This window comes from Elephantulus edwardii, unplaced genomic scaffold, assembly GCF_000299155.1.
Source record: "Elephantulus edwardii isolate Elephantulus edwardi_28Jun2011 unplaced genomic scaffold, EleEdw1.0 scaffold00011, whole genome shotgun sequence".
Classification (NCBI taxonomy): domain Eukaryota; kingdom Metazoa; phylum Chordata; class Mammalia; order Macroscelidea; family Macroscelididae; genus Elephantulus; species Elephantulus edwardii.
Genome location: NW_006399761.1, coordinates 1,932,953 through 1,944,871, shown reverse-complemented (window position 1 = coordinate 1,944,871; position 11,919 = coordinate 1,932,953). Strand labels below are relative to the sequence as shown.

General features: G+C 37.4%; 1 protein-coding gene across 2 annotated transcripts in view; it reads right to left on the bottom strand.

The window, feature by feature from the left end:
• ZNF638 (zinc finger protein 638) overlaps positions 1 to 11,919 on the bottom strand; it is a 60,390-nt gene that overhangs the window by 8,087 nt on the left and 40,384 nt on the right. For both annotated transcript variants that reach the window (XM_006880866.1, XM_006880865.1), the window contains exons 20-23: positions 10,427 to 10,454; positions 3,145 to 4,339; positions 2,532 to 2,597; positions 805 to 1,753 (exon numbers count right to left, since the gene is read on the bottom strand). In XM_006880866.1, the coding sequence (XP_006880928.1) occupies positions 805 to 1,753; positions 2,532 to 2,597; positions 3,145 to 4,339; positions 10,427 to 10,454 (2,238 nt within the window). The remainder of the gene's footprint in view (positions 1 to 804; positions 1,754 to 2,531; positions 2,598 to 3,144; positions 4,340 to 10,426; positions 10,455 to 11,919) is intronic.

The window sequence follows — 11,919 nt, the reverse complement described above, 5'->3', positions numbered from 1 at the left end:
TTAATTTTCCTCAGCTTCAGCTTGAATTTGCATAGGAGTAGTTGGTGGTCTGTTCCATAGTCAGCTCCTGGCCTAGTTTTCACAGCTGATATTGAGCTTCACCAGCAGTTCTTTCCACAGATGTAATCGATCTGATTCCTATGCATACCATTATGTCTCTTTAAAAAAAATGTATTTGCTATGAATAAGTCATTGTGCAAAATTCGATCATTCTCTCTCCAGCTCCATTTCTGTCACCGAGTCCATGTTTTCAAACTACTGAATCATCTTCTTTGTTCCCGACTTTTGCATTCCAGTCACCCATTATTATCAATGCATCTTGATTGCATTTCAATGCAGTATACATTATTTATCCCCTCTTTTCATAATTCCCCCCACCCCCATGTCAGTCCTGTTTTTTAACAATGGCACTATGCAGTATATTTGTCCTTTTGTGACTGAGATAGTTCACTCAGCATAATGTTCCCCAGGGTCCATTCTGCATAGTACTTCATGATGAGTTCCTTGTTTTTCTGAGCTGCACAGTATTTCATTGTGTGAATACACCACAGCTTCTTTATCCATTCGTTCATTGACGGATACTTGGATTGTTTGTCTTTTTCTGTTTAATAAAACTTGGGGCAAGCTCTACTCTAATGAATCTATGAACATCTAACACATTTCTTTGGAAAACATTACTGCTATAAACATACAGCTTCTCATATTAATACAGCATAAAACTATTAGTATTGTCGATCTTCTTGTAAATTTAACTTTAAATGTACATCACTTACAAAAGAAAAACCTACACTGCTAAGCACCCACCTGAAAAATGGCTTTCAACCATGCCTTTTAGATCTTCTCCCTTAGGAGTCTCACTTTCTTGATTCACTTGGGACAAAGGAAGCTTCGTTTTCTTGGGACCCACACCTCTCTTTATTCTGTCAACCTTTCGACCGATGGGATCAGTTTTGATGTGTGCTAACTCAACTTTTAAGTCAGTTTCTCTATCTTCTTCCTCTCCAACTTCATCAACAGTTACAAAATTAAGTTCCTCTTTCAAGTTATTAAAATCAGCAAGTGCATCTTCATCCTCTTCAGTGACTTCATCCAAAGTCACTAAATGCAGGTCGTTGTTTTCTTCTTGTATTTCATCTACAGTAACTAAAGTAGAAGGATCTTCCGGCATCTGAGAAGAAATGAAATCAATGGGATCCCTTACAGTATTTCCTTCATCTCCTTTAGAATTTAAAGTGGCAAAAGTGATGTCTGTCGACTCATTTAAAGGTAACTCCTCTACTTCTCCAATTTCATCCACAGTTACCAAGCGTTCTTGTTTGAGAAGATCGTCTTCTTCAGCCACCAACAGGACAGTAACATCTTTAGGTTCACCATGGGAAATGGAATCATCCTGGTCGATTAATTCATCTAATGTAAGCAACGTATTTGAATCCTTCACCATCTCTTCCATATTTAATTCTTCTTCATCAATGACCTCGTCCACAGTGACGAGAGCCTGTGCAAGTGGTGCAGCGGCATCATCGTCTTCTCCAATTTCATCCAATGTGACAAAAGACACTTCTCCCTCAACAACATGGCGTGCACAACTTTCTCCTTTTTTCCTCTTTACGTTCAGTGGAGAGGAAGGCATAGTTTTGAAAGCTTCTTTTCTCTTTGCCTTTGGTGGATTCTGCTTGGCTTGAGATGGATTAACCTCTTCTATAACCTCATCCACAGTAACAAATTCATCCAAATTAAATGGAAATAATGGTTCCTGTTGGAAAGTTAGAAACACATTGTTGAGAACTACTTCTAACTACTGACTAGATCCTAAAGAGTCTCAATAAATTTGCATGCAATATCATTGAAAGCATTTGTTAAACTATTAACAGAATGTAAATTGTGAATTAGATTGTGTCAATAACCAAGTCATATTTAAAGACATTTTAGATATAAGATGCTAAGAAACCGTTTACTTGTATGAAAAACTAAGGCTTCTTTATATATAGTATATAGCTATACTTCTATCTAGAACTTGAGAAACTGTTGTCAACAGCAAAGACAAATTCTCACCAGGCCCCTCACATTTAATATGTAAATTGCAGACAGACTACTATGACGTTAGAACACATCAGCAAAATCTGTAAGCATTCATTAATGGAAGCAACTACAATCTCTTCTTTCATTTTTGAAGCTACTAATAAGATCCCTTGTACCAAGAACCCAGATGTAAAGGATCACCTGATGTGGTGGCAATGCCACAGAACAATGCACTGCAGTCAAATGCCAGCTTCTCCACCACATCATTTTATTTTTCCTGAATAACCTGGTCCTATCAACCGGAGAGCGGTGGTGTTTTTCTACTTTAAATTCATTTTCCGTTCTTAACTTTTTTCACATATCCACCAAGAACGTAATGACTTATTTAGCTTAGCTAAATGCTAAAGTAAATGGTATTGTAAAACCTGGGTTCTCATCTGTCCCTTGTTCTTACTTTCTAGGCATCGGAGATATTTTGAGAGGTGTAATAGAAGAGGGCAACTGTTCCTTACCTCTTTAGACTTGGAACTTCTGCCAGTGGCGCTTTTAGAATTCTTAGTATTTTGCCCAACGGAAGTCTGAAACATTAAAAAACAAAAACCACCCAAAAATTACAGCCCAGTGATCACTGTTCTTCTTAAAATAAATAAATTCATTAAAACCCCCCAGAGAATAGCAAACATGATCCAATCACATTTTCTTTTTGAGTCTATAGAACTAATGATCACCAAATAGCATATGCAGTCTCTAAAAGGCATAGTTACATTCCACTGTATTCTCTCCTCTCTCCTATAAAGAATGAATTAATTACTGAATGATCAGCTAAAGAGTCCCCTAAATAAGAAATCTGCTTCTCATTCAGAAGTATGGATTAAATCATGAAATTCTCTGCAGACATTTCAACCACAAAGTTAGATTTCTGACCAAGTAATGCTTTTTAAACCTGCTAATAAAATGTGAAGTAAAGCTTAATATTCTAAATGCCTGCTCTTATATCAACGGCATCTTTTAAGAAAGGGAAATGGGCACTTGGGGAAGTGGGATGGAGTGAGGAGATAGAAGTGTGAAACCAGAGTAGACCTCTTACTCCACAGAGCAGCCGAGCCAATCTTCTACCCTGCTCACCTTGTTGCTGTCATCCCGTTTCATGACGGAGGATTTCACTGGTGTTTCCTGAGACTGTTTAGAATCCCTGTAATCCAGTTTAGATGCCTTGCCTTGTGGGGCTGAGAACCTTCCACTTCCAACTCTGGCACCACCACTCTGAGCGAGTCTAAATTTGCTGCTTTCAGCCATGCCTGATCCAGCACTTAGAAGTTTATGGAAACCCAGTTCCCTGGCTGCAAGTTTCTTTTCAGCATTTATTTGATCTCTGAGCACAGATTTTAGAAAACTTTTCTGGTTTTCTGATTTTGGAGTTGTAGCTTTTACCCTTGGAGAGGAGACAAGGGCAGCCTTGATGGGTGATTTCCTGCTGGACAGAGCAGACACAGTGGTTTTACTCATTTCGTCAGACTTGCTGGCCTGGGCCCCTCCTTTACTTGAGTGTGCCTTGGCTATGGTGTTTTCCACAGGCTTTTCTTTCATCACTTCCACATTTTTTCCCAATTTCTCTGTAATCATTTCAGCTTCACTCTGTTCAACCTCCTCTCTTCTTGTCTGTAGATCCAGTGTATTGAATTCACTCTCTTCTCTTTCATTGAAGCTACTTTTTTCTGAAATTCCCTTTCTGCTCATCACAGTCTCATCCTCAGTAGAAATTCCTGGTACCATGGCCACAACACAAGCAGACGGCACTCTTTCTGAAACAGTCTCATGTTTGTCCACTTCAGCTACAGCTTCAACCATAGACTGTGTAATTCCAGAGAAGAAGTCTTCTGTTTCAGATGGAGATTCTTCTAGAATTTCCTTTATGTTCCCTTCTTCTAAAAACAAACTGTCAGACGTTGGGAAATCTGTTTCAGGGTTAACAATTTCTGCCTCTTCTTTCTCAAAGTCAGTGGAAAACACATGCTGGTTTAAAGTAGACTCCTCTACATCTTCCGTGAATAGCTCAATACAGCCTGGAGTAGATGCCACCAGAGGAATTTCTACTTTGATTTCTTCCCCCTGAGGTTCAACTTCCAATGGTACAAGAGCAAAGTCAGAGTCAGAAAGTGTCTTTTCAAGCTGTTCCTCGCAAGGTTCTTCCAGTTGCACAGAAGGTTCTGCTTGAATGCTGGAAGCAGACTCTTCTTCAACCTCATCATGTTTAACAGAGGGACTATCAGCTGCTGTTTGCACCTCATTCTCATCAACTGGATTGTTTTTCAAGTCAGGGCTAAAAGTATTTAAAAACAAACAAAAATCAAACTATGATGAGAATTCAACCATTATTAAAAAAAACTCTCTTGAAGCCAATTTTTAAGATTTCTTACTAAACAATGGAAAATCCAGCCAATCAGCAATGAAATGGTCAAAGTGTCTTGACAAATACATAATCAATAAAAATTTCAGGTGAACTTTCAATCTCAGACCCCTCAAACTGCAAGGTCCTGTTTTCCAGAGTGGTAAGTGAAACAGTAAATATATTCTAACAACAAACTAATTATCCATAATTGTAACGAAAAATTTTCTAAGTGAACCTTCTTAAAATGCAAAGTAGGAAAAGGTTATACTCCAAATCCATTTGGGATCAGCAATGATATCCCTCATTCTAAGACCTCTTCTGAATTCAGGATTGTCACATCCCTACTAACATCATCTTCCAGTAATTTTAAATTAATATTCAGCAATATTTTATTTGAAAAAAAAATGCTGTACCATAAAAAAAAAGTTATACTCCAAATCATAATTGCTGTTAGGTTTCTTTTCATTTTCCAACAAGTTGTTATTATGATACTTAAACATTAAAAGGTATACATTAAAATTATTCAGATAACATAACTGACCTTATCACATCATGGTCATCTAAGCTCTGAAATAAACCAAGTTTGATTCTATAATTCTATCTTTTCACTGAGACATATTGAAAAAAATAAATTTTTACATTAAACCTCCACCTATCAGAGGTTATCTTGAAAAATCAAAAGACAAATCTGACTTTCTGAAAACAATGTCCAGCATGCTAGCAATGCTAATAAAAAGCCAAATATATATACATAGTCAAGCAGCAGGAAGATGACAACTGAAATTGATCATGTCACAACTCAACCTCAAAGTAGTAAGTACTGACATTTTTCTATTTTCATAGAAGGAAAGGAGGAGGCCTTGACGGTAACTAATGTTTTACAATGCTCCATTGTATACAGGGTCACTAGGAACCAGAGCAGTTTAGTGCCACGTAACAACAATACATTAGGAAAAAATGGCCATTTATAATCTTTAGTTAATAATGCTATCTGATATGTTCTAAGATGTTAAATTTCATAAGCTTAGAAAAAAGTACATACTACTATACTGGTCCAATTACTTCAGCCACAAGAAACTTGTTCTCTCAAAGAGTTTTGAAGTATAAGCAAGCTCTTAAAAGGGGAGGGGGAACTAAGAAGTTAAGAAGAATCATTCATTCTTTAAGGACAGTATCAAGGCAAAGAACTTAGGGAATCAATTTTAAATATTCAGTAACCATAACCCTTCATCAATATGCAGTTTATTAATTTGTGCGACTTTCTGTTGAAAAGGGTGAAGGTTTTATTTGAAGTTATTCACATCCCTCATATTCAGAAACCACTTACTGGATGATTTCAAGTGCTACTGTGTCTAAGGACTAGTCAAAGTAAAACTGCAAAAGTATAACAAAGAAAGGTGTTTCACTGGTAGCGTACAGCACTTATGTGAATACTCGTTCTCAAAATAAGTCAATGCTAATGGAAATTCTGTAAACATTTACTGAACTGTATATTAGCCCTAAAGTATTTTCAAGGGGCCGGGGATCATTGAGATTAGAAAAATAACAATGGACATTTCGATTCCAGGCTCAAGGTAGTTCTTCCCTTTTGTACTTTTAGTATTCCAGGCCGAAAACACACATCATTTACTACATAGAAGACAAAAGACAGCCAATGGTACCACCCAAAGTATATACAAACTATTAAATGGAAAAATATTATCTTCTGTGAACATTCACTCAAACCAAGTAAAAAGTTCAAATAAACGCACACACATAATCAATCCCTATGAATTTTGCATATCATAGAACAACACAGACCTACCGGGAGAAACAGTTTAAACTCTTATATGGTGCTCAACAATAAGAATTATTTCTTTATAGAAACCATTCACCAACAATTTATTACCTTACTATTTTGTATTTTGGCTACTCTGGGAAAAAATGCTGTACTGGCCAGGATACATTGGGAATGCAGTTTGAGACGCCCCCATAAAGTGACATTATGAATACTGAAGGTTAAGTAACCAATCTTTAAAATAACAAACCAAAACAGACATAGTCTAATTACTGGCATGAAAAACGATTCCAGGAAGTAATTCTGTGTACAGAAAAACAGCTTTCCCAAAGAAGGAAATCTGTAGAATTCCATTTCTCCTATTCAGTTAATGTTCAACAGAAAACCTCAGGTTTTTAAAACTTACAGAAATATCTAATACCCACATGCCTCTATTCCAGTTTTACTTTCAGAAAAGGTATACAATGAAAAGTTGGGCACGAGAGTAGGGGTTAACACAACACTACATACACTGAGAAATGTTAGATTAAGACTTAGCAACATGTAAGTATTATTTTAGAGGGCCAATAGGAACTTCCAATGAAACTTATTAATGAACTCATGAAATGTCATTAATCCTTACATCTGTATATATACTTTCAAAATACATAATAAATTTTGGTTATTTGTGTTTGTTCATGTTTAGAGGGGTGGTGGTGGTGGTTGACTGCCGTCAAGTCAAGCACGACTCATAGTGACTGTATGAAGTAAAGACCTAATGCCTTTCCATAACTATTGTCATTTCTCCAAGTTCATAGAGTTTCCAGAGGCACGTGGTTTAGGAAGTGGATGCCACACCTGCTTCCAAGCCTGTTTTACAACTGGAAGCTCCACCAAACATTGTCCACAACGGGAAACCATTCTGGTATTTGATGTATTTGATATCCCCACGGAACAAGGCACAGCATCACAAACCTAGGTTACCTCATATAGCACATTGACAAAGAGTGATGTACAAAGTGGAAAAATGTTCCTCTAAATATAACAGCACTAGTCCCATTTAGCAGTGGTTAAGTGCTGTTGAGTCGAATATGACTCAGAGTAAGCTTTGCACAAAAGACCTGAACTCTGAACTGTAATTAACGTCATTTCTGTACATTTATTAGAGAGTTTGTAGCATTTCCAGAGGCACCTAGTTTAGGAAGTAGATGCCACTTCTGCTTCCCAACATGAATCAATCTGGAAGCTCATCCAACCACTGTACATAATGCGTAACCACTATGGTTATTTGACAAGGCTATGGCATAGTGTTCAGCATCACAGTAACTCCAAGTTGTTCAGTACAGCAAATAGACAAATGATTGCTATGTCTTTTAAGTAATATTATTCTAGTATTAATAAATTTGGACCAAGGGCCCTATAAGATTTTAAATCCACACCTTCAAGCAGGGCTCCCAAGGGCCACGCACTTTTGAGGGGGGATAAAGAACAGTAACACACCACAAAGGACCCCAGAAACTTCCCTCACCTGACACCATCAAGATGATCGCCAGCCACATGGGCTCTCTTAAAACTTACCATATACAGACACTCCTCACGGTCAATTTTATTATCAGGTATTTTGTATAATATCTGGCAGATATTATACAAAATACCTGATAATAAAATTGACCGTAAATGAGGAGTGTCTAGTATCGACATCCACTCCCACCCACCCCCGACCCTCAGTATTGTGTGCTATCAAATCGGATCCAAATGGCACAGGAGGAGACTGCACATCCTTCTCTAGCAGGGCATCTGGTGGATTCGAACCGAGCACCTTTGGGATTGCAGCACAGCTTCTCATCACCAGGCCACCAGAGCTCCCTTTAGTATCCAATTATTTTTACTTTGCACATTAACAACATAATCTGGCAGCAACATGCCCAGGTCCCTCACTGGCAGACTGTGACCTCTTGTGCAAGAAGAAAGGAACTACTGCTTAATTACGTCAACGTTTGGAAGGGGAAAGGTACAGTATTTCTGAGTTGCTGGCCAAAGTGGAGGGAGTAGGGGCTACAGTAGGATTGGTCAATTCTGGGTGTCAACAGGGGGTAAGACCCAGTGAGTAGTAGCCAGTATACTGAATGTGGGCTGCCCTTGGGGCCAGAAATGAAGAGGGGCCCTAGAGTTTGTCAGTAGTTTCCAGTCCCAGGGGATGGCAGAGACTAACGTGGCCATAACCAGAAGGAGCTATGGCGCACACCTAGTCTAAAAACACAGGGAAGGTCACAGGAGGAGATCCCTGTGCTGGGAAGAGGGAGCAGCACTTAGAGCACCCTGGCTACAAAGACAGGACAGTCCTTGGCAGATCTAAGGCCTGTGATGGAGGTATGCCACCTCCTGAGGTAATGTAGGAGAGGATACAAGAAAAAGTAGAAGAGGCAAGTGGGACATTCACAGTGAAGATGGGGAAGCTGGGGAGGCAAGATGATGTGATTTTTTTTGTGTGTGATTACTTTTTTGAGTAATGACTTGGTATGTGGAACCTAACCATGCTGTTCCCAACAGAAGGATAGAAAGACTGAAGGGTGAAATAACAATGTGGGAGAGGAAGATCCTGGACAGGTACGGGGGTAATAGGAGCACGTATGTGAGACAGTAAGGCTCAGAATAGGACAGGGATGCTAATAAGACAGGTCCCATTGTGCAGAGGGACGCGATGAGTGGCAGGCAACTCGACAGCACATACCAACAAAACCACCAACACCACGTCAATGAGGAGTGTGTACTCGATTAGATTTCTTTTACATAAAACAAATATGTATCACTTACACTAGAACCAAAAGATGTTAATGATGCAGTTACCAAAAAGCACTTAAATTAAATGCACACAGTATTTTCTCTTCTCAGAATCCACTTAAACCAAATGACTTGCGATAGCTGGATAACTATCTGAAAATTCATTCTGAATTATTACTTTAGGGAAAAGTATCTAACAAATGAAGCGGGGTGGGGGTGGGGATGGGGTGGATGGGGAAATGGGACGATTGATGGGGACAGGGACAGCCAAAGTACTTGTAGTAGTTATTTTTGAAGATCAAAAAGAGTACCTATCAAATAAGATCTATACAGCAGATTTTTGGAAGAACCTATTTACTTATCAGCTTCAGAGTTATGCAGTCAATCTGCAGTCCTAAATGAGACATTGTTCCTTACTGGGCTCCGTGGGACTTCATTATCAAACACTACTGGTGGGATTTCTTTTCCAGTACATGTAGATGATTGGTATAAAAATCAACTTTTAAAAAAAGACTGGTACTTAACAAATCTGCTACTTAAAATTATCAGTATTTTTTAAGTAATTTTTATCTTGTTTTCTGTAAGAATTAACTACGGGGAATAAAAAACCTGTAATAATAATTTTTCAGACTTCCTAAAGTACAACAGCATGTAAAATAAATATTTTAAAATTGTTTCAATATTCTACCTAGAAAGATGGGACCATCATTAAGTGTTAATGGTAAAAGTATACTCTTAATCGGTGATTTTAAGTAAAGTACAGTGACAGAGTTTTTGACTTATGGGGCAAGAGAAGACGTGGCTATGAGGGAAGTTTCCATTGAAGTGAGAAGTTAAATCTGGCCAGAGCTCGTCAGCTTATTCTGAAGCACAAGTTTTCATCTCTGACAATATAAAACATTTTTCTACACTATTACTGTACTCCACTACATTTTCCCGTAGAAAGTATCATAATATGCACGGAAACAGTCAACTACAGTGTTCTGAGAGCAAGATAACCCCTATCTTCTCAGGGCAACAACTGGTACAATTTTAAAGACTAAGCTTTTCATTAATGCATTATATCTGAGGCAACCAGAGGAGCAGGAACCCAACACAAAACCAAAATAACTTGAATTTTACCCATTAAGTGCTTTTCAAGTTAACAAAGACAAAAGAACTGTACAGAAAGATTAATTAGTGTGTTGAAATATTTTTGAAGTTTTTTTTAAGTTGCATCAGCAACACAACAAAATATAAGTCTTATTTACATATTTAATCTTGAAGCTGCACTGCAACCCCAGGGGTGTGCGGGTCAAATCCACCAGATGCTCTGCTGCAGGAGGAGGAACAATTGCCTCCTGTACCAGAAAGATCTGATTTGATGGTACACACATAAACAATAATAATAACTTTTTTGATGACAATATGAACAATTATTATAAAATATTCAAATAAAATCTAGCAATTCTACAGAAATGTTTTGAAAACTTAAAACATACCTCTCTCTTCCTTGTTCTGAGTCTTTTTCTTGAGCCTGTAACATAATAACACAATTTTATTAAGTCTATTCTGCTGGTTTTTAAATCTTTATCAATGCAATCTTAACAACTCTCACAGGTTAAGGAAAAATCTAAGAATGTACCTTTAAGTTATACATCAAAAAAGGTACTTTTCAGTATGCACAGAAATGGCTTTAGTTTATCTCATTAGATGAAGATTCATTTAAAAATTAACTGTCATACAGTATTTAACCATATAATAAAATTTCAGTAATGCTGTTGTGAATTTAAAAAACTTTAAAAGATTAAAATAGCACTTTTAGCTTGGGGGGTGGGGAACAGGCAATAAGCCTGAAATAGCAATATATTCTTTGTTGAAACTATTTTCCAAATATTGCTTATAAGGAGATTCCAAGTAACTTAAAAGTCTCTCTACACAAAACACCTAAAAACACTGAACAAAATGTAATCCTTTTAAACGAGCATGTTAAGTACAAAGAAAACATTCTCTTGGAGCCCAAAAAAGAAGCAGGAACTATTACTGTCTATATACCCAGCATGCTATCTGAAGCAACTGAGGTAACGAGTGAAGGAACAATTCCAAACTTCTGCCTTTGTAGAACTTGGGCATAATACATGGAGGTTTTCCTGTGAAACTCATGAGTGCTGAGGGATGATGATTACTTTTTTAGATGCTAAAAGCTGAGCACTATGCTTTAAAGAAACAGAATAATGTATCTAGAGGGAATTCCTAGTGTAGGTTGCATTTGTCTTATTTATATGTGTTTTACTGACACTCATTTATCATTATGTACCTCAATGTGTACTAGTGTATAAATGCAATTACAGAAATATTTGTTTAATGTGTTAATAAAATAAATGCTAAACTTTTTCAAATATTTACAAACCAAAAACTTATTCCTAAACTATTTAACAAATAACCAAGACTTTCTAGCACCTCTGCTAGCTACACAACTCCCTATGGACTACACCAGAGGGAAGCTGATCCAGACACATTAACAAACACTTTTTTAAATCCTGGGAAATGAAACACTGTTGTAACAAAACAACATCTAAATGCTGGCTTTATTTTAGTCCATTCCTTAGCGTAAGTCTTTGTTGCCATATAGAGGCCAGTATAATAACCTGCTAAGTCTACCTGCCTCCATTATGGAGTTTCAACATTTGTGGAATGAATAGAATATGCACTACATGGCGCATGGTCAAATTCACTCAGCTATCAGTGTTGGAGCTAGGTAAGTCTTTCACAATAATGCAAAATGCATTCTCTAACGTAAGGTATTTTAAAAAATAACCAACCAGAATGAGGCTGGCATTGGGGTGGGGGTAAGATTGAGAAAAACTGGATGAAATATGCTTATGGCATTGAAGTCTATGCGGGAGAGAATAGTCTAAAAGTATTATATTTTAGGGCATTATTTTTATCGTAGGAGTATGCAATGAGGGTTGCAGAATGGATTATATTTGGGGGT